Source organism: Lynx rufus, unplaced genomic scaffold (genome assembly GCF_022079265.1).
Source record: "Lynx rufus isolate CCGP_SWC_20201006 ecotype Redwood Valley unplaced genomic scaffold, mLynRuf1.p SCAF_6, whole genome shotgun sequence".
NCBI lineage: Eukaryota > Metazoa > Chordata > Mammalia > Carnivora > Felidae > Lynx > Lynx rufus.
The window spans coordinates 82,182,037-82,203,039 of NW_025814878.1; the positions used below are offsets into that span (position 1 = coordinate 82,182,037).

A 21,003-nucleotide genomic window follows, 5' to 3' on the forward strand; every position below is an offset into this window, starting at 1 on the left:
ACTTGGTTGTGGTGAATAATTCTTTTAATGTACTACTGGATTCGATTTTCCTAGTAGCTTGTTGAGAATTTCTGCACCATGCATCAGGGAAATTGACCTGTAATTTTCCTTTTTACTGGGGTCTTTGTCTGGTTTTGGAATCAAGGTAATGCTGGCCTTGTAGAATGAGTTTGGAAGTTTTCCTTCCATTTTAATTTTTTGGAACAATTTGAGAAGAATAGGTATTAACTCTTCTTTAAATGTTTGGGAGAATTCCCCTGGGAAGCCATCTGGCCCTGGACTTTTGTTTGCTGAGAGATTTTTGATCACAGATTCCATTTCTTTGCTGGGTATGAGTCTGTTCAAATTTTCTATTTCTTCCTGTTTCAGTATTGACAGTTTTTATGTTTCTAGGAATTTATCCATTTCATCCAGATTGCCCAATTTGTTGGCATATCATTTTTTATAATATTCTCTTAATATTGTTTGTATTTCTGTGGTGTTGGTTGTGAGCTCTCTTTCATTTGTGATTTTATTTTTTGGGGTCCTTTCTCTTTTCTTTTTGAATTTTATTAATTTTTTTCAAAAAACCAGCTCCTAGTTTTGTTGATCTGTTCTACTGTTTTGTTGTTTCCACAACATTTATTTCTGCTCTAATCTATATTATTTCCTTTCTTCTGCTGGCTTTAGGCTTTACTTGCTTTTCTTTTTCTAGCTCTTTTAAAGGTGTAAGGTTAGATTGTGTATTTGAGACTTTTCTTGTTTTTTGACATAAAAACTTGTGTTGCCATGTACTTCTCTCTTATGACTGCTTTTACTTCATCTCAAAGGTTTTGGACTCTTATGTTTTCATTTTCATTTGTTTCCATGTACTTTTAAAATTTTCTTCTTTAATTTCATGGTTAACACATTCATTCTTTAGTAGAATATTCTTTAACCTCCATGTATTTGTGGTTTTTCCAAATGTTTTCTTGTGGGTGTCTTCATGTTTGATAGTATTGTGTTCTGAAAATACGCATGGTATGATCTCAATCTTTTTGTCCTTGTTGAGGTCTGATTTGTAACCCAGTATGTGATCTACTCTGGTGAATGCGCACTCAAGAAGAATGTGTATCCTGCTGCTAATGTAATGTTCTTGATATATCTATTGAGGCCATCTGATCCAGTGTGTCATTTAAAGGCATTGTTTCCTTGCTGATTTTCTGCTTAGATGATTTGTCCATTACTGTGAGGTGATAAAGTGTCCTACTATTATTGTATTATTATCAGTGAGTTTCTTTATGTTTGTTATTAAATGACATATATTTGGGTGCTTCCAAGTTGAGGGCATAAATATCTACAATTAGATTAGTTGTAATTAGATTTAATTCTTGTTGGATAGACCCCTTTATTATGATATAGTGCCTTTCTTCATCTTATTACAGTCTTTGGTTTAAATTCTAGTTTGTCTTCTATATGTATGTCTAATCCGGCTTTCTTTTGAGGTCCATTAGCATGATAAATGATTGTCCATCCCCTCACTTTCAATCTGGAGGTGTCTTTGGGTCTAAAATGAATCTCCTGTAGGCAGCATATAGATGGGTCTTATTTTTTTTATCCATTCTTATGTCTTTTGATTGGAGCATTTAGTCCATTTACATTCAGATTGACTACTGATACATATGAATTCAGTGTCATTGTAGTACATGTAAAGTCAGTGTTTCTGGATATTTTCTGTGTTCTTTCCTAGTCTTTGTTGCTTTTGGACTTTCCCAAAGAGTCCCCTTTAATATTTCTTACAGTGCTGGTTTAGTGCTCACAAACTCCTTCAGTTTTTGTTTGTCCGGAAAATTCTTTATCTCTCCTCTATTCTGAATGACAGCCTTGCTGGATAAAGTCTTTTTGGCTGCATATTTTTCCCATTCAGTATGCTGAATATGTCATGCCACTCCCTTCTGGCCTGCCAAGTTTCTATGAAGAGATCTGCTGCTAACCTTATTTGTCTTCCCTTGTAGTTTAGGGATTGCTTTCCCTTTACTGCTTTCAGAATTCTTTCCTTATCTCTGTATTTTGTAAATTTTACTACGATATTTCTTGGTATTAGTCTCCTTTTATTGATTTTTATGGGAGTTGTCTGTGCCTCCTGGATTTGGAAGTCTGTTTCCTTCCCCAGATTAGGGAAATTTTCAGCTATAATTTCCTCAAATACACTTTCTCTTTTTTCCCCTCTCTTCTTCTTCTGGGACTCTTATGATATGAATGTTATCCAATATTTTTCCTTCCTTATTTTCACCTTCATTTATTTTCCATATTTTTATCTTCTATATAACTCTTTGATTCCTCGGTTTCTTGGCTATAGCATTTTTTTTTTATTTCGGCCAGACTAGTTTATAAGTCTTTTATCTCTGTCTTTTATGCTTTCCTCTGGCCCAGCTACTATCCTTATGATTGTTGTTTTAAATTCTAGTTTAGGCATATTACTTATATCTATTTTGATTAGATCCCTGGCCATGATCTTGTTCTTCTTGTTCTTTCTTTTGGGATGAATTCCTCCATCATGACATTTTGTCCAGGTCTCTGTCTTCTGTGTTTTAGGAAAGCCTGTTATGCTTCCTGTCCCTGAGAGTAATGGCTATGTTAAGAAGAGGTCATATACTGTCCAGGGCCTGGTGCTTCAGGGAGTTGTTCTGGTGTATGCTGTGTACACCGTGCTATTGTGTTTTGGCTATTCTTTCCTTCGGGTCAGTCCTCTGCAGAGTTTCTCCTTGCTTACAATGGGGAGTGTTTGGACCTTGTCCACTGTGTGTGTGTGTGTGGTGATTTTTAAGTAGGTGTGTTTTGGTCTGCTTGTTAAAAGAGGCTAGGTTCTATTTTGCCTAGAGCTAAAGCTTTGCAGCACTCCATGGTCAGTAGACTGGGTGTGTGCAGTGGGGGGGCAGAGGAAGGCAGTTATGCTAGTCTTCTGGGGGAGAGGCCTGCTGCTCTGAGTCTCAGGCATACTTGCCCAGGTTAAAAAAGCACCTACACAGCTCAGGGGGACAAGGTTTGGTGTAAGCGGCTCAAGCCTCCACTATGGGCGCTGTCCTGCTCACTGAAACCCATCTGTGCTCATGGGCAGGGGTAAAAATGGTGTCAGCCAACTCTCTTGTCCCCAGAGAGGGAAGTTTATGCCCGCTGCTGTTTAGGAAGCCTTCACAGATGAGTGAACAATCTCCCCTTGTGTGTCCCAGGCATCCCTCAGATTCCTGCTTTCACTCTAGCCATCTGCCCACCCAGTGGTGCAGTGCTCCTGTGTTTTATCTATGGTACATGAGCTGAGTTTCAAAACTCCAGATTTTAGTAACCTGGGATGGCACAGACCCATGCATCATCTGGGGGAGGGTCTTATCACCCTATGGCTGGTGCCAGTTTGTCCCAAAAGGGCAGTCCCAACAACGTGCAGGGGCTTGGAATTCATCGTATAGCACAGAAAAAGTCAGCATCCAGGTTAGCTGCCCTCAGCAGATGCCTCTGTTCTATGCTAATAAATGGAGCAGATCAATGGCACCCACTGGCTATTTTGTCCCCTGACAGGCAGTGCCACCTTTCCCAAGTGCACTCCAAGAAGGGGAACTATCCTCTCCCAGAGCGACCCAGGGGATCCTCAGACCACACTGCCTGCTCTTGGGCTTCTGCCCTCCTTCTACACAGGAGCCCCTGTACACCTGTCAGGCTCCACCCAGTGATGGCCCAGATTTCTAAAACTTCAGAGTTTGAGCTCTGCTGCTTGTAAAAACTTGCAGTAATCAGCCCTTCTCATTTTCCCTGTCAGTAGTTTCGGGGAAGTGTTTTTCTTGTGCAATGCCCTGAACCCTGCTTGCACTCTTGCTCTCTCTCCCCTTTTTCCCCGATCAGGGCTCCCTCACCTCCACAGTACTGGCAATTCTTTTCTCCACCACATCAAGTCTCTACACCTACTACCTTCCATGATATGAACGCTTCTCTCCCTCTAGTTGTGCAGTTTGTTTTGTGATTCCTCAGATCGGTTTCCCGGGTGTTCAGATTGATTTGATATTTATCTAGCGTTCGAGGGACAAAGCAAGCACTGGGTCCCCCTACTATTCTGTCATCTTAATTCCTTGGCTCAGCTCTGTGACTTCCATTTGGTATTTTCTAATATTTTCTATCTCTTTGTTGAAATTCTCTGCCTTCATCCATTATTCTCCCAATATCAATGAACATCTTTATGACTATTACTTTGAATTCTTTATCAGGTAAATTACTTATCACCATTAAGATTTTTTTCCCCCTAAAATGTTACCATATTCTTTTTTTGGAGCATAGTCCCATTTCCTCATTTGCCTAATTCTCTGTTTGTTTCTGTTAGGAAAAATAGTGACCTCTCCTAGTATTGAAGGAGTGGTCATAGGAAGACCGAGAGTATGTTTCAGTCAGCTGTTTGTGTAGTGCCCTATGTATGGGGGGGGAGGGGGTGGGGGGGGATAGCCTGCCACAAATTGTGCCTCCAATTTGTTTCAGTTCCGTAAGGATCAAAAATGCAAGGCCCACTGGCCACCAGAGCCAGGCATTCAAGGGGTGTCCCCTGTGTGAAATGCATGCGTTTCTTGGCTTTAGCAGGGTCACAGGACAGCACCAACCCAGGAAGAACCAACCCATCCAATTTGGTAGGGTGGGACTGTGGGGGTGTAGAAGAGCAGGGCGAGCAGCACTGGCAAGGTAGAGGTAGTACAAAAATGGTTCTGCCTAGTACCTGTCTTCAAAGAGAGATCCAACTGACCCCTGTCCTTCTAACAGACACTTTAAAATTAGGCAATAAATCTCTTTCACATATGGTCTAGGAGCTTCTTTTTCAACTTGCTCCTTTTGCACTGGGTTCTAGGACAAGTGAGTCACTGTTCATATGCCCTTTAAGAGTAGAGTCATACTTTCCTACAGTTTTCTGGGTATCCTGGACATAAGACCTGTTGGTTTCCAAAGCCAGATGTTTTGCGGACTCCTCTCCCCAGTGCAGGTCCTAAGGGTTGGGGTGTCTGATATAGGACTCACTCCTCACTCCTCAGGGATGTTCTTCATATTTGTGAGATCCCTTTCACCTGTGGATCACAGCACCAGGGGTGGCTCCATGTCTCTGCCTCACCTACCTATCTCAATGCGGCCTTTTTGTCCTTTGTTGTGAAGGAGCTGTTCAGCTAGTTTTAGTGTCTTTTTTGGAGAAAATTGTTCTATGTGTAGTTGTAGATTTGTTGTGTCATGGGAAAAGGGGAGTTCCAGGTCTTCCTATGCCACCATCTTGAAACACCAATGTCCACTGCTTTCTAAGACTTGCAGGTAGGAACCACAGTAAAAAGGTATACTCAGGATTTCCACTCTTTTTCTTACATGAAAGCATAGTTTCAGAGCAAATTTTGAAAAGGCAAAATTTGCCTCTGACATTCTTCCACTTTCTCATGGTAACATCCATACTCCTAGAGTGCTTCTTTCCTGGGTCTGTGTGCTGACCTAGTAAGTACCTACAACACTCCAACCATGTACTTCATGCTCTAAAACTGTCCCCTACAGACTCCTTGTGAATTCCCTTTGCTAACTCTTAAGTTCAAGTGTACCCAGCTTTCTATTCTCAGAACTTTCCTCTTATCACTCAACACACTCTCCCTGGGCTGCTTTATAATCTTAATCCTCCTCTCAATCCCTCTCTATCTATTCCCACTTCCCCCAGCCTAGATCTTTCCTCTGGGCTATAGACCTATATATTCAACTACCTAGTAGATGCCTGGATGTCCCACAGTCATATCCAACTTCTAATTCATCCCCTTGCCTCTGTTCTCCACAAACCTGTTCCTCACCCTCAGCTTGTATCCCTTTCTCCCCGGATAGAACCATCATGTACTGAGATACTCAAGCCAGAAACTGGAAGCCATCAAGGCTTCCCAAAGTACCGTCACAATGTATTCATTACTAAATCCCATGGATTCCATCTTCTCAAAATCTCTTAAAACTACACTTGCCTTTTTATTCTCTTTCCCTCCATTTTAGCACATGCTCCCATCATTTTATTCATGGATTAAAGCAAGTTCTCAAGCTTTTTCCACACCCATCAACACATAATTTATTCTCCACAGATATGAGGAACAATGTGAAGACAAGAAAATCAGATCCTGTTACCTTTTCCACCCTTAAAGTTCATCATTGTAGTATCAGGGCCTTCAGAGTGAAGACCAAAATCATTCAGAAGGCTCAGAAGTGAGCTGCTCTCTCACTTCTCTCCCTATCCTATGCATGTTCTAGCTATGCCATCCACTTACAAATCTCTAAACAACCCACTCTGCCCACAGGGTTTTTTTCACAAGATGCCTTCTCTACTTAGAATGCATCCTAATCCTTATAGCTAATGTTTATTAAGAATTAAAGATATTTCAAAAGTACGCCTCCTGTATTAAAGAGCATAGTGAGTGAATGTCAATCACAGCACAAAAATGATACTGCATAAGAAACTTCTGTAAAGTTATGTTTTCCTCATTAGGAACCATTACCATTCACTCTAACCATGCCTACCACAAACACATTCTAACGATTATCACTGATGATTCCATAGTCATAACTCTGTATTATCTACATTACTGTATCTGAATGATGGCTACTATTGCCTAAAAAAAGAAACTTGACACTTTCTTCAAATGCTTAAAACAATAGAATCTTCTAAAGAAAACATTTTCAATGAAAGACTTTTTTTAATAGATCAAAGAATTCAACAGCAACTATAAAAAAAATCCTAGAAGTATAAAGTAGTAATGCAAACAACAACAAAAAAATTGCTTCTTAAATGTTGAGCTATATCTATAGTACCAATAAATCTGTCATTTTGAAATGAAACAGATCAAACTTCTTTAATCCTACTGGTGGCATAGGAAAATATTCTAGAAATTGTTATATTTAATATATTTAATACTGGAGACCACTCAAAATATAAACAACTATTACACCACTCCCAAATTATGACACACAGCAAAAGAAAGCTTATTTACCACTGAACACTACATAATGCAGCTGGCTAGAACACTACCATACCTCCAATTTGTTTTTCTCAACAGCAGATTGTAGAGAAGGAGAGGACACCAAAGGCTGAAGAGGAGCATCAGAGGAGGAAATCTGTGGAATGCAGATGAAAAGTCAGAAGAACAAAATGAAAAGAAGGTAATAGAACTGACAGGCACAGGGAAAAACAAAACCCACCTATTTCTGAGACATAAAAGCACTTAGAAGTATGTTAACCAAGAGAAATAATGCATCAAGAAGAGAATATTTTTGCTTTTTTTAAAATTCCCATGTGAAGTTTCTAAAAATGTAAGTATTTATTACAGAATAATGTGTGATTTAAAACAGAGTTCGCTATGATACAAAATTTAATATGTTCTCAGGTATGATCATACCATAAGTATCTGAAAAATAATTAAGCTTCTCAGATAGTAAACTTTTACTCAACATTACTTTTGAAATACTAATGCTCTGAGGATGAAGACATATTGTTTCACGTAGCAGAAAAACACAAATGAACTTCTGCTTTTACTTGTAATAACTATTTTAAGAATGGAAAATAAAACAGTGCTGAAATAGTAAGTTAATTAGTTTTAATCAGCTGTTTAAGAAAAGAAAAAAGTCTGGGATAAAAGAGTGGGTTAATGCAATATAACAGCTAAGCAGCAGCAGGACTTATCATAAAGCAATTTATACACTTCCTTCTTTAAGATCAGTATGTACAAACACCATTTCCAGTGCTGTATTTGCTGAATTACCCTAAAGCATTATGAGACAGTTATATATGCAGCAGAGGCAATTTATATATGAAAATGCATTTCATCTGAAAGCCTTTTCACACATCTTCCTACCCAATTTCTACATGCATAGTTGATCACTTTAATGGAAGCATTATCTTCCTGCTCTCTTTACTGCCAAAATATAACTGAAATATGTTTACCAAATGCATAGTAGATCTCTGGAGCCATAAAACTGACATCTGTATATATTGCCCTATCATATCAACAGTGCCTCTAAGGAACTGTTTAAAATAAAAGGTGCTATTACAGAAAGGTTATTACATAATGTCAAAATAACATTGGGAGATAAGTCCTCATTCAATTTGCTTGTTATTAAGTTAGTTACGGTTGTAATTCTTGAATCACAACACAAGACCATAAACTTTAGGGTTTTTTTTTCCTTGAACACTGCTTGTTGGCTCTGTTGTAATTGTGCAAACTAACCATTTAGTAACTACTAATGGAAATTACACACAGAAGAAAAGATTTTAAAAGATAAAAGGCACCTTAAACCCTGGCTTCAAAGCTACTTTATCCTATTGGACATTTACTTGCTAGATATCTTTAATTGCCACTTTATGTAGAAAATAACAGATAAAAAAGCACACAAATGCACTTAAGATGATAGCCTGTACCATAAAGACCTCTTTGCCCCCAAACTCCTGTAATAGCTAAATACAAAAATATAAAAGAGAAATAGGTATATATTTAGCATGTCAAGGGTTACTAATTCAAGGTAATTCATTATAAAAGTGTTTGTTCTCCTTCTGACTGATTTGGCCACTTTTAAAACTCAGAAGTAGGAATATAAAACTATTTAATAAATAACAGTAATTAGGGGCACTTGGGTGGCTCAGTCGGCTAAGTGCCCAACTTCTGCTTAGGTCACAATTTCACAGTTCCTGAACTTGAGCCCTGCATTGGGCTCTCTGCTGACAGCTTGGAGCCTGGAGCCTGCTTCAGATTCTGTGTCTCCTTCTCTCTCTGCCCCTACCCCGCTTGCACTCTCTCTCTCTCTCTCAAAAATAAAACATTAAAATAAATAGCAGTAACTTAAGAAAGCATTTTAATGCTCCCTCCTAAAAAAGCTTTAATACTATGTTTCAGCTAGAAAGAAACAGAGAGAGTTTTTCAGTAGGAAAGACACTTGAAAAATCAATGGACAAATTAACAGGTAAACAAATAAACAAACTGTGGTATACCCATAAAATGAATTATTATTTGCCAATAAAAAAAGAATGGTCTAATAGTACTCACAAAAACAGGGATGAATTTCAGAAATATACCAAAAGAAAGACATCACACACCAAAGAGTACATACATATGATACCATTCATATGAAACTCCAGCAAAGACAAATATAATGTAAAGTGAAAAAAAGTAGATCAATGGTTACCTGGGCCAGGGGTGGGAAATAAGAGGCAGTAAGGAACCTTTTAGAAAGGAAAGATTACATATGCCCTCTATGGTGGTTACAGAAAGGTATATGTATTTCAAAAGTCAATGAACTCTATCTTAAATTATCTTTTACTACACATAAATTTTATCTTCAATAAAGTTCACTTTTTAAAAATTTTTTAATGAAATTTACTGTCAAATTGGTTTCCATACAACACCCAGTGCTCATCCCAACAGGTGCCCTCCTCAATGCCCAATCACCCATCTTCCCCTCCCTCCCACCCCCCCATCAATCCTCAGTTTATTCTCAGTTTTTAAGGGTCTCTTATGGTTTGGCTCTCTCTCTCTCTTTTTTTTTTTTTTTCTTTTCTTTTCTCTTCAATGAGCAGGGTTAAAATACATTATATGAGCAAGGAATGAGGAAACAGAGGTCAATTATTGACAATCAGAAGCAAGAGACACCAAAGAACATAGAGATAGATGAAGGAGAACAAAAAAAAGGGGGGGGGAGTGGCAGGGGGGGAAATACAGAGGCAAAGAAAACTAGATATTCTCGAGTGTTCTAAACCTCTTAAAACTACTTCTTGCCATCATCACTAAGCACCCTAATAGGAAAGTACCATCATCTGTCACCTAGATTAGTCCAAACTGGCCTCCTTGTCCCAAGTCTTACTCTTCTCCAAACTATGACATTCTCAAATGCAAATCGGATCACTCAATATCCTTAATTAGAAGCTTTATATAGTTCCTACACATTACATTATATAAATATTTCTGAATGTTAAAGGAAACCAAAAAAAGAGAAAGGGAGCATCTCAGAGGATGAACCAAAAAGAGGCTCGATCTCAGCAGTTATTGTTGTCCTTTGTAAGTTTGCTGCTTGCTAACATACTATTCTGAAATCTCATATTAAGTTATCTACATTTACTGTAAAATTCAGAATTTATTTTTTAACTACACATTAGCACCATTTCACTGGATTGTGGTATTTTTATAGAGAGAATGAACAAGACTTGGACCTTAGAAAATTTCGCTGGAAATTGGCAGTGTCAGTAAATTCAGTTGTTATGACTGAATGTCCCTCTATTCCTTACCCTTCTCTCCTGTTCAATCCCTCCATCCATGAGAGAATACACAGTGGGAACCTAGTAAAAATATCCTTCAGGAATAAATGATTTAGAGTCTTTCTTTTAATTATTCTTAAGCCCAGAGGTTCTTTCTAGGCCACCACCAAAGTAAACTGTATGTGAAGAAACTCCTAAAGCAATACAACTGCATAAACTCACCTCCTACAAAAGAAAAACTGATCAGGCAAAACAGGTTTCCAACTCCCACCTGTCAGAATAAGGTGAGCAAATACATTTGGAAAGGTATGAAGTATTATAAAAATGCCAATATGATATTTGAAGGCCATAAGGCAAAATGTTTATCTTTTCAAGAAAAGATCACATTATTTTCTTGATCCATTTTTTTACACTTACCACCTCTTTCAACAAAATAAAATAAAATCCAGTGTTCCAAAATACTGAAAAGCGTAAGACCACTGGGAAATGCCCTATGGCTTAATCACTAGCAATACACTGTTTCAAACTCACGTTGGAAACTCTTGGATATATTTTCCAAGTGGAGATTTTATCATAACAATTCTCAAATGGCTATCTCATGAGCTCTCAATATACTGCAAAGCTCAGGTGTTTCAGGAGTCCAGAAATCATCTTAAAAGTATGATTCCCAATGTCCATATAATTGACACAAAACCTGAAAATGCACTTATTGAACCAATAAATAAATCATACAAAAGACAACATCAATTAAACTCATCAATAGGCCACTTAAGAGATTTTGATAAAACTTAACTAAGTAATGATAGCCACCAAATATGTAGAAGCAGCCTAAATTTTAATATACTAACTTGAAAATCTTTGCATAATATACTAACTTGAAAATTTTAATATACTAACTTGAAATACACTAACTTGAAATGTCGATTTTGGAAAACTTTCAAAATACAAGTCCTTTAATTGCCACATCAAGTCACTGGCAGACCATAATTAAAGGGCGGACTAAAGCATGGAGGGATTAATCAAAGAACTCTAAGTCAAAATTGTGCCAGTGATCTAAAGTCTTATAGCTAAGTTTTAGCATTCAAATTTCTTAATTATCTACCTGCTTCAAGTCATTTGTCACTTCCAACCTCCTATCACCTTCCTCCAATATAATCATTACAATAGGTTATATTTATTAAGCATCCTAAATATGTGTGCCAGGTATCCTTTTAAAAATGCAGCATGCCTTATCTTATTTAACTCTTACAGTACTATGAAATACAGAGACCATGATCATTTCTATTCCACAGATGAGGAAACTAAAATTATAATGAAAAGAATTAACAAAGAAAGCCAACTTGAAACTGCTATTTTATACTAATACTAATTCACTACCTAATTATTCACCTAAGTTTCTCATCCCTAATAGAAAACATCTAAAACTCACTGCAACTCACAGCCTTGAAATTACTCATGTATCTTAAATAACTATATAATCATCAATTACAAACAGAGCTTAAAAAATTACTAGTGCTAACTCACTTTTATAGTAATAGAGAAACATTACTTCTATAATAATTTCTAAGTTGAAATAATGAATTTAATTTTACTTCTGTTGTATTAACTATTAGTCTTTATATACATACACATACATAACAAAACAAGTGAACTTTTGTTTTTAAACTCTTATATAATATTCAGTTATATGGCAATTGATTACAAAAGTAACTTCATGTGAAATTCAGACAGGAGAATTAAAATCTTTGTGTGCTACAAATTCAAATTCAAATTGAGTTCAAGAGATTGCTTCTGAGAGATAAGAAGTGGTAAAGGAGGCGAGCAATATGTAAGATAAACTGAAACAACAACAAGCAAGTGCTCATCTTAAAGTCACCAACTCCCAAAGATTATTAACTATTCTCCAAGACAAAACCAAGGAAGTCAAGCAGTCAGTATTAAATAGCTACAGTTATCTACACATTTTACTGCTCTACTAGACTTTCTTTTTGTTTGTGATCATTATGATGGCAAATAAATAATGTGAATATAAAAATATATGTGGGGGAGTGAGAGGGAGGGTGGAAAAGGGAGGGGAAGAGAGTGAGGGAGAAGGCAGGAGGGAGAGAGAAAAGCTGATGAAAAAGAGCAATTAATATGGCAGAGTTCAGCCCCATCTACTCAAGACCTGCTAGATCTTCTAGCAACTCAATCACTGTGCTTCCAGTTGTGATTCACTACTGGTTAGGGAGGAGAAGGGGAGAGGAAGAAAGAACAGATTTCTTTACACAAAGTTTTTCAAATTCTCCTATCAATCAATTAAGTAACAAGCATGGAGGTCAGATTCATTGTGTACCACTGTGGTAAGAATTCTAGGATGGCCACCCCAACTCCTACCCCCCTGGTATACATACCTTATATAATGCCCTTCCCTTAAGTATGGGCAGGACTGCGATTATGATGGACTCTTTTAACTAGAATGTTACATAACAAAGGTTAGAAATTTGCAGAGGTAATTAAGATCCCAATACTTAATGATGGATTAATCAAAGGGGAGACTATTCTGGGTGTGCCTAGCCTGATCAGGTGAGCCACTAAAAGGGGGCAGGGCCCTTCCTAAAATAGGAGAATTGAAGTGTGAGAGAAATTCTTCAATGGTCTTGAAGAAATAAGCTGCTATGCATAATATGGGGTTAACTGTTAAGAATCAGAGGATTGCCCCCAGGAACAGAGAGTGGTCCCCATCTGACAGCAAGAACATAGGACCTTAGTCATACAACCACAAAGAAATGAATTCTGACAACAATCGTGGGCTTGGAAGACAATGAGCCTCAAACAAGACCACAACCCTGGCCAACTCTTTAATTTCAGCTTGGTGACATCCTGAGCTGAGAATTGAGCTAACCCATGCCCAGACTCTAAGCCAAAAGAAAACTGTATGAAAACAAATCTGTACTGTTTGAAGTCACTAAATTTCCAGAAATCTGTTAAGTAACAAGAGAAAATTAATACAATAACCATGTCTTACTCAAAAACAGAAGTCTGGCACTCAAATCTTCCATACAATCACTATTTGCCTTTCAAGAGTTATTTCCTCATACATTTATTTTCTCATCATCTACCCATGCTGTATACTCCCCTTTTACACTCACTAGACAACACAGTTTCATGGACTACTCACCAGACCCAAATACCAAATAATATACCTGAACTCACTTTCCTCCTTATCTTACTTTGGCACAGATGAGATAAAACGTCCCTTCAACCTGAGATGTCCTTTCTGCATTAACACTCAGCCCATTTTCTCTTTGCTGAAATCCTACTTTTCTGTGCAGGATAATTTCAAACATACCTCCTTTAAAAATTCTCCCAGTGAAAATTAACTAATGCTACCTAAGTTTTGTGTTCCCATAGCACTTTTATTCTTCTATTATAACAGATACTACTTTGTGTTTTAGAATATAGCTCATTGTATGGGTACATTACATATGGATAATATTTGAGAGTAAGCTAGCATTATACAAAGATTGTCATTTCAATCTCAGTGCCTTGCACATAGTATACATTCAATGCTTGTTTGTTGAATGATGAAATGAACAAATAAAGGAAGAAACAATCCAAGGGAACTTCAATAGCCAATCTCTGAATTCTATAACTAGTTTCAAAATGAGAGGCTAGCACAGATCTCAGGAGTGAGGAAGGGAAGTACTGAGGGTCGATATGAGTGAGGGTTGCTATGCTATGCCCACCCACACTGGTGCCCAGCACCATGCAGTTACTTTAAAAATAGGGCACCTGGGTGGCTCAGTCAGTTAAGCATATGACTTCAGCTCAGGTCATGATCTCACAGTTCGTGAGTTCGAGTCCCGTGTCAGGCTCTGTAGGGACAGCTCAGAGCCTGGAGCCTGCTTGGAATTCTGCATCTCCCTCTCTCTCTGCTCCGCCCCTGCTCACGGTCTGTCTCTCTCAAAAATAAACATTAAAAAATTTTTTTTAATAAAAAAAGGTACAAAATAAAATAAAGTAAAATAAAATATATTTTTTTCTCTTTAAGGCTACAAAACAATACTGACTGTAGTACCAAAAAATTTCTACTTGGGACATATTTTCCTTTGTTTTTGTCTTATCTAAACTTTGCATTTTCCCTTTAACCTTCCTTCCTTAATTCACACTTATGGTACCACACGGCACTCAAACCATATACCCTATACCATAAGCTCCCTCCACAAAGCAGCACATATATCCCTTCCTGCTTTCTCAGAAGCACCATGTATATATGACCAGATGCCATATTTATTAACAGCTAGCTGAAGCCAGTTTTTACGACTACAAATAAATCTCTGGGTATGAAGGAAGTAGCATCTTAGCTTCTCATACTCTACATGATGGATTCCTATGGGGCTTAGTTCACAGACTCATTAAATAGCCTGGCAGGCAGAGGGGGCAGTATCATAGAAAAATGACAAAACCCTTTGGCACTGTTTTCCTATAGTTTATTGTACTGTATTTTGCCACAATGCTCTAAAATATTTATGTTTCAGAAGGGCAAGAAATGTATCAGTTTATTTTTTTAAGAGTTAAGAAATGGTGTGCTTGGGTGGCTTAAGTGGGTTAAACATCCAACTCTTTGTTTCAGCTCAGGTTATGATCTCACAGTCTGAGTTCAAGCCCCACATCTGGCTATGCGCTAGCAGGGAGGAGCCTCCTTGGGATTTCTCTCTCCTTCTCTCTCTGCCCCTCCCCAGCTTGCTCTATCTCAAAAAATGAATATTTAAAAAATATTTAAATTAAAAAATAAATTTTTTTTTTTTTAAAAAAGGGTTAAGAAATTAAATGACTGCCTTACACAGAAAACCAGCATCAATCTTCTGGCCCTTACTCTTGTTTAAAATAAGAAAATAATAACAGCAACACTAAAAAATACCAGCTAAAACAAGAGAAGACCAAAAAACTATAAAAATCAGACACAAAAGCTGTAAAGGTAAAGCAATTTGGAGCCACTTAATATCAGGGTAACAGTCATATCAAGCTTCATAGTCACTCATGACATCTCTTTATAAGAGTATAACTAGCACAGTTAGTATTCAAACTGTCCTTCCTTAGATATTCCTTAAATGCACTAATGCTCAAGTACCTTAGATATAAGATACTTATACTTTGTCTTGTGTTTTTTTAACCTAATCTCATCCTCACTATGAAATTAACTCTCTCTAAAAGCAAAGGTACATGCTCTTTTGGTTTAGTATACTAGGAGACTGTGACCACAAGTGATAAGAAACTATTTGAATGAATGTTTAATCCATTACCTAAAGACAATGGATATAAATATGTAATGTAATTCTTAGTGACATATAAGATTAGTTACTTACAGATTGATTACTGTGAAACAGGAATATTTTAAACTTACTAGAATATAAACTTTTAAAAAATTATCATTTTGCATATAAATGAATAGATTCAACCCTTGGGTTGAATGTAAATTTTGTAAACTTTTCTAAATTTTCACTACATGAATAATATAAACTCAAGAATACACAACGCTTCACCTTAAATTTTTCATTCTGAAGCCTACAAAAAATATAAAAAATAGGGAATGAATATCTCTATAAACTTTGCCAATATTTATCAAATTTTAACATTAGTTATGCTTGTTCTCTCTCTCCACAGAAAGGCACACATACACTCAGCTGCCAGGTTTCAATGAACCATTTAAAAAATGAGTTAAGAGAGAGAGAAGTTAAGATGGTGGAGAAGTAGGAGGATCCTGGGCTTTACTTGTCCCTCAAACACAGCTGTATTGAGGTCAAATTACTTGGAACATCCAGGAAATTGGTCTGCAGAGTGGCAGAAGGGTCTCCACAGTTTGAGGAGACAACTTGGCAGGTATAAGGTGTGTAGATGTGAATTGGGGGAGAGAAAGACAGCAGTGCCACAGAGGGGAGAGAACACTTTATATGAAGAGACAAAAGGGAGAGAAAGAGACAGGGGTTGAGATAGGAGATAGTGTGGCGAGTTAGCAGAAGAGGAAAACCTCTCTGGACCATGGACTGGATGGAGAGCGAGAAATAGGATCCAAGTTCTTTTTTGCAAATAGCCTTTGGAGCTGAAACTCTGATGTTTTGCAAGTCCATGACTTTCTCTGGAGAGAAGCTGTGGTTTGTCTTCCTGGGGAGGAGGGAGCTGGCCCCAGAGTGAATAGCATAGTGTAGTGATTTCCGATCTCCGGGATGCACTGGGAGAGAATAGTCCCCTTCCTGGACTACTTATGGACGAGAGTTTATTACCTCCCCAAGACAAAAGACCCTGTAGGTGCCAGCCAAAGGCCTTTCATCAACAGGGCAGAGAGGCTCTATTCCAGAAGAGGGGAACAGATCCACACCATGCTGGGGGTCCTTTAATACTTTGGGATTTGAATCCCAACCGCATGCCAAAGAAAAAAACCGCACAAGAGTTTTGACACAGGGCAAGCTGACTTCCCTCTCTATTCTGTGAAGGCTGCCTGAACAGTGGGGGTTGAAACCCCTGGTCTCAGCATGAGACATTGGGGTGGCACCACTTTCCCCTCAACACCAACACAGTGGGACTTCAGAAAACAACACAGCAGCCCCCAGTGGAGGCAGGACCCACTTACACCAAACCCCGCCCTCTGTGCCTGGCAACTGCTTATTTATTAGGGCGAGATGACTCGTAGCCAATGCAACCGGCCTCTTCTCCAGTCCAGCACAGCCAGCAACCTCAAGCACCCACAGACAACTCTTTTTGTTGTTGTTTTCCTCCTCCTTTTGTTTGAAATCAGGCTCATAGTTCCTCATTTGTTTACTTTGTTTCATTTCCTTCTCTCTCTCTCTCTCTCTCTCTCTCTCTTTTGGAATCAGGCTTTTGCATTCTTTTATTTTTTCTCTTCTGCTTTTTTTTTTTTTTCTATTTTTTCTTTCTCTTTACTTGGAATCAGACTTAGTTTTTTGATTCTCTATGTATTTGGGTTTTTTTGTTGTTCCCTTTTCCTTTTTTCTTTTTTTGGGATCAGGCTTCCCCACTCCTTTTTTTATCCAGGGTTACTTCAACAAACAAATCAAAGCACACTTAGTTAAATGTCCAAACACTCCCTCACTGCAGGCAAGGAGTTCTGCAGAGGACTGACCAGTGGGAAAGAGCAGCCAAAACACAACAGAAGAGCACAACAGAAGAGCACATACACCTGAAGTGCCAAGCTTTGGACTGTGTATGACCCCTTTTTAATACAGTAGTGTTCTCAGGTGCAGGAAATTTTAACAAACTTTTAAAAAAGAATTACAGAGGGGCACCTGGGTGGCTCATTCGGTTAAGCATCGAACTTCGACTCAGGTTATGATCTTGCTGTTCAGAATTCGAGCCCCACGTCAGGCTCTGTGCTGACAGCTCAGAGCCTGGAGCCTGTTTCAGATTCTATGTCTCCCCCTCTCTCTCTTTCTGCCCCTCCCCGTTCACGATGTCTCTTTCAAAAATAAACATTAAAAAGTATATATTAAAAAAAAAAGAATTATAGATATCCTGGCACTCAATTCCTAAATATTTTATCCCAGTACATATCTGTTAATGAATGAAGAAATCCTCTTAACTGAACATAATACCATTATCACACGGGGGGGGGGGGGGGGGGCAGAATTCCACAGCAACAGCTACCATCCAAAGATAAAACTGTTTTCCTATACACTACTACATAAAACTCTTTCCCAAACTGTTGTCAAGATAAAAAAATACTATCAATATAGATATAATAAAAAAGAACAAAAATGTTTAGTTTTTTTAAAAGGGTATTTAATGTAAAGCCATGTTTTATAAAATAAACTAAAATGATTTCTTAAAATTTCATATGAACATATATTACTTATGTTTTAAACTTAGCCCATTTGCTTTTCCCCATAGTGCTACAATTAGACTGTTTTATGGACATTATAAATATCATTCTCAATACTGTCAATTTTTTACCATTCTTTCAAAAGACTTCCTCTCCTGTATTCAATGCAGTCCAAACTCTTACACAAGGGTGTCTTTGTTTCAAAATACACATTAATGATATTTTAAACATTTTTAACAAGACTTTTTCATGATCAAAATATCCTTATTTTGTTAGAATTTGATTAATTTTTTAGTATATTGCTTCTCTGTATGGACTGAAAAGAAAAACCCAGTTTGTATACAAAATGAAATTATTGTCTCCAAATTGTTTGATACATAGATGACTTAACCACAAGATTAATCTTTTATAGCTTGCTTATTAATCTAGGAATTAAAGGCCAAAAAATGTCTATAACAATAAAGACAATTAGCCTTAAACTGTAATTAACTGGAATGAGAAAAATTAATCAGAAAAAAACTAAAAAGAAACAATGATACAATACTTTGATCATTACAGTAAGGTCTCAACTATTAGGTATCAAAATACTTGATAGTAATCAATTAAAATGCCATGTCTTAATATACATATGTCTGGACACATCCACTAAAGCGTAAAGGGAGGATAAAGTGCCTTGTTTCTTTTTCATTTATTTCCAGAATTGAGTGAAATAATTTTCTCTCCCCTCTTTTTCAGTTAGTGATCTTATCTTTTTAAAAATTTCATAAATTAACTTAATAAATGACATTTAACAGTTACTAGACTTTCACTTAGAATGTGTTCTTTTCTGAATCAAGAGTTCTGCTTTGTGAGAGTTCATAAACATGTGACAAAAAATTCCAATATTCAAATTTTTAAAAGTCTGTAAGTATATTTTTACAATAAAAAAAAATTAAGCTGCACTGTATGTTAAAAAGTCTGAGATCCATTCAACAAACATCAATTGGTAATAGAGATGAAGATTTTACTTACATTTGTAATAGCTATTGCATTTTTATCGTAGTATTTCTTCTTTTCATATTTATCTCTGATGAAAAATTCCACTGCTCTGAAAACAGATAACTTAAGGAAAAGCATGAGTTCAGTGGCACGTACAATCCCCTTATTCATTCCTTTCCACAAAGCCTACACACTAAATTCAATTTTCCTCCTCCCCAGTCCATGCCTTCCTCTCACACTATTTCTGCAACTAAACTCTGTAACCTACTTTTCTTTCTGCCAACCAAAGTCTATCCCTTTCAGGAAGTTTTCTCCATTCAACAAAACCACCCAACCCAATTCTAGGGAAAAAAGTAACTACATTTCTCAATACCACCACACTCCCCAAACCTCCACCTTCAACCAAACTCAATTAAAGTTCATTTTAAACTCTCAGTATAAGGAAACTAATAGCCATGTGGTGCCCACAACATACCAGACACTGTGTGCTATCTACTGTCCCTACTTTGTTTCCTTTAATCCTTCCATAAGCCAGTCATGTGTACATTATTTCTGCATCACAGATGAATAATTAGCAACTGGGAAAAACTAAACAACTGTGATTTCAATACTTCTGTTCTTTCCCACAGGCTTCTCCTAGTTGCATTATAGAGGATTCCCTGTATATCAGAAGAATGGGGGACATTTTTTTTCTTTCAAAGCTGAGGAATGGGGAAGTCAAGAAACTACAACCAAAGTTGGTACTATTTAATTTTCTGAAGTTGGCTGGACTAGCCTTATACATAGACAGAGTGATCCACTTCTAGTGGGATTTGAGAGTTTTGAGTTATCTGATAGTGATGACTTCTCTTACCTCTCAATCACTGCTTTACTGAATTTCACTAAAATGGGAATTCTTCCATCAGACAGAGATTCATAACCTTTTTAGTACCACGAACCCCTATGGTCGTCAGGCAAAGCCTGCGAACTCTTTCTGGGACGGTGCTTTTAATTGTATAAAATAAAATACACAGAATTACAAAGGAAATGAATTACACTGAAATACAATCTCTCTGTAGATCCCCAGTAAGACATCATTCTATTCAAAAGATAAGTTACCTGAAGCAGTAAAACAATACATTTTCAGTCAATAACTCCTTATTTGAAGTTAATAAACGCCTTTTAAATTGACAGTTGAGGCAACAGATCATAGATGACAGACCAATATACAGTGGATATTAAAAAGTTGAGGCCTTATGAAAGCACTCAAAGAGGGCAAGGGAAGGCAAGACAGGAGATCTAAACATTTAATTTATTAAGTAAACTGAATGACTGAAAGCCATTTTTAAAGACAGTTTGTGAAGGGCACTTTATGTGATCTTTATCTCCGCTTCTCCTCTTCGCAACCTGTAAGGTAGGTGCCATTCCACAACTACAAGTGTGGCATAGAAAGTTTAAAAAGTTCTCTGGGATTCTTATAGTACAAGAGAGAGCTGTGATTCAAAACCAGGAATATCTGGCATTTACCTTTCAGAATGTTCCTGATCATCACCAGTTCATCTGTGAACCATTCAGTTAGTTTGTGCTAATGCTAATAAATACTTTTAAAATCTAGAGACTGTCAAATTTGGATGGTATTTTCTTTTAAACTTTTTTTATGTTTACTTATTTTTGAGAGAGAGGGAGAGACAGAGCGTGAGCAGGGGAGCGGCAGAGAGAGAGGGAGACACAGAATCCAAAACAGGCTCCAGGCTCTGAGCTGAGAGCACAGAGCCCGATGCGGGGCTCGAACTCACGAACTGCGAGATCATGACCTGAGCCGAGGACACTCAGCCGACTGAGTCACCCAGGTGCCCTGATGGTATTTTCAAAGTAGCCTGGGAGACCGTTTTAAGTAAAAGATGTGATCGGGCTGCTTATTTAGCTATGTGAAAATTTTAGCAGCCAATATGCCAAGATTTTCATAAAATGCAATGTTATTTTACTCCAACTATTTCAC

General features: G+C 37.4%; 1 protein-coding gene across 5 annotated transcripts in view; it reads right to left on the reverse strand.

Annotated features, from left to right (window-relative positions):
- The window catches only part of SMAP1 (small ArfGAP 1), a 190,165-nt gene that overhangs the window by 92,950 nt on the left and 76,212 nt on the right, over positions 1 to 21,003 (reverse strand). For 4 of the 5 annotated variants that reach the window (XM_047103208.1, XM_047103211.1, XM_047103209.1 and 1 more), the window contains one exon: positions 19,059 to 19,134. In XM_047103208.1, the coding sequence (XP_046959164.1) occupies positions 19,059 to 19,134 (76 nt within the window). Of the gene's footprint in view, positions 1 to 7,023; positions 7,105 to 19,058; positions 19,135 to 21,003 lie in introns of all 5 variants that reach the window. The other variant, XM_047103213.1, reaches the window with a different exon arrangement.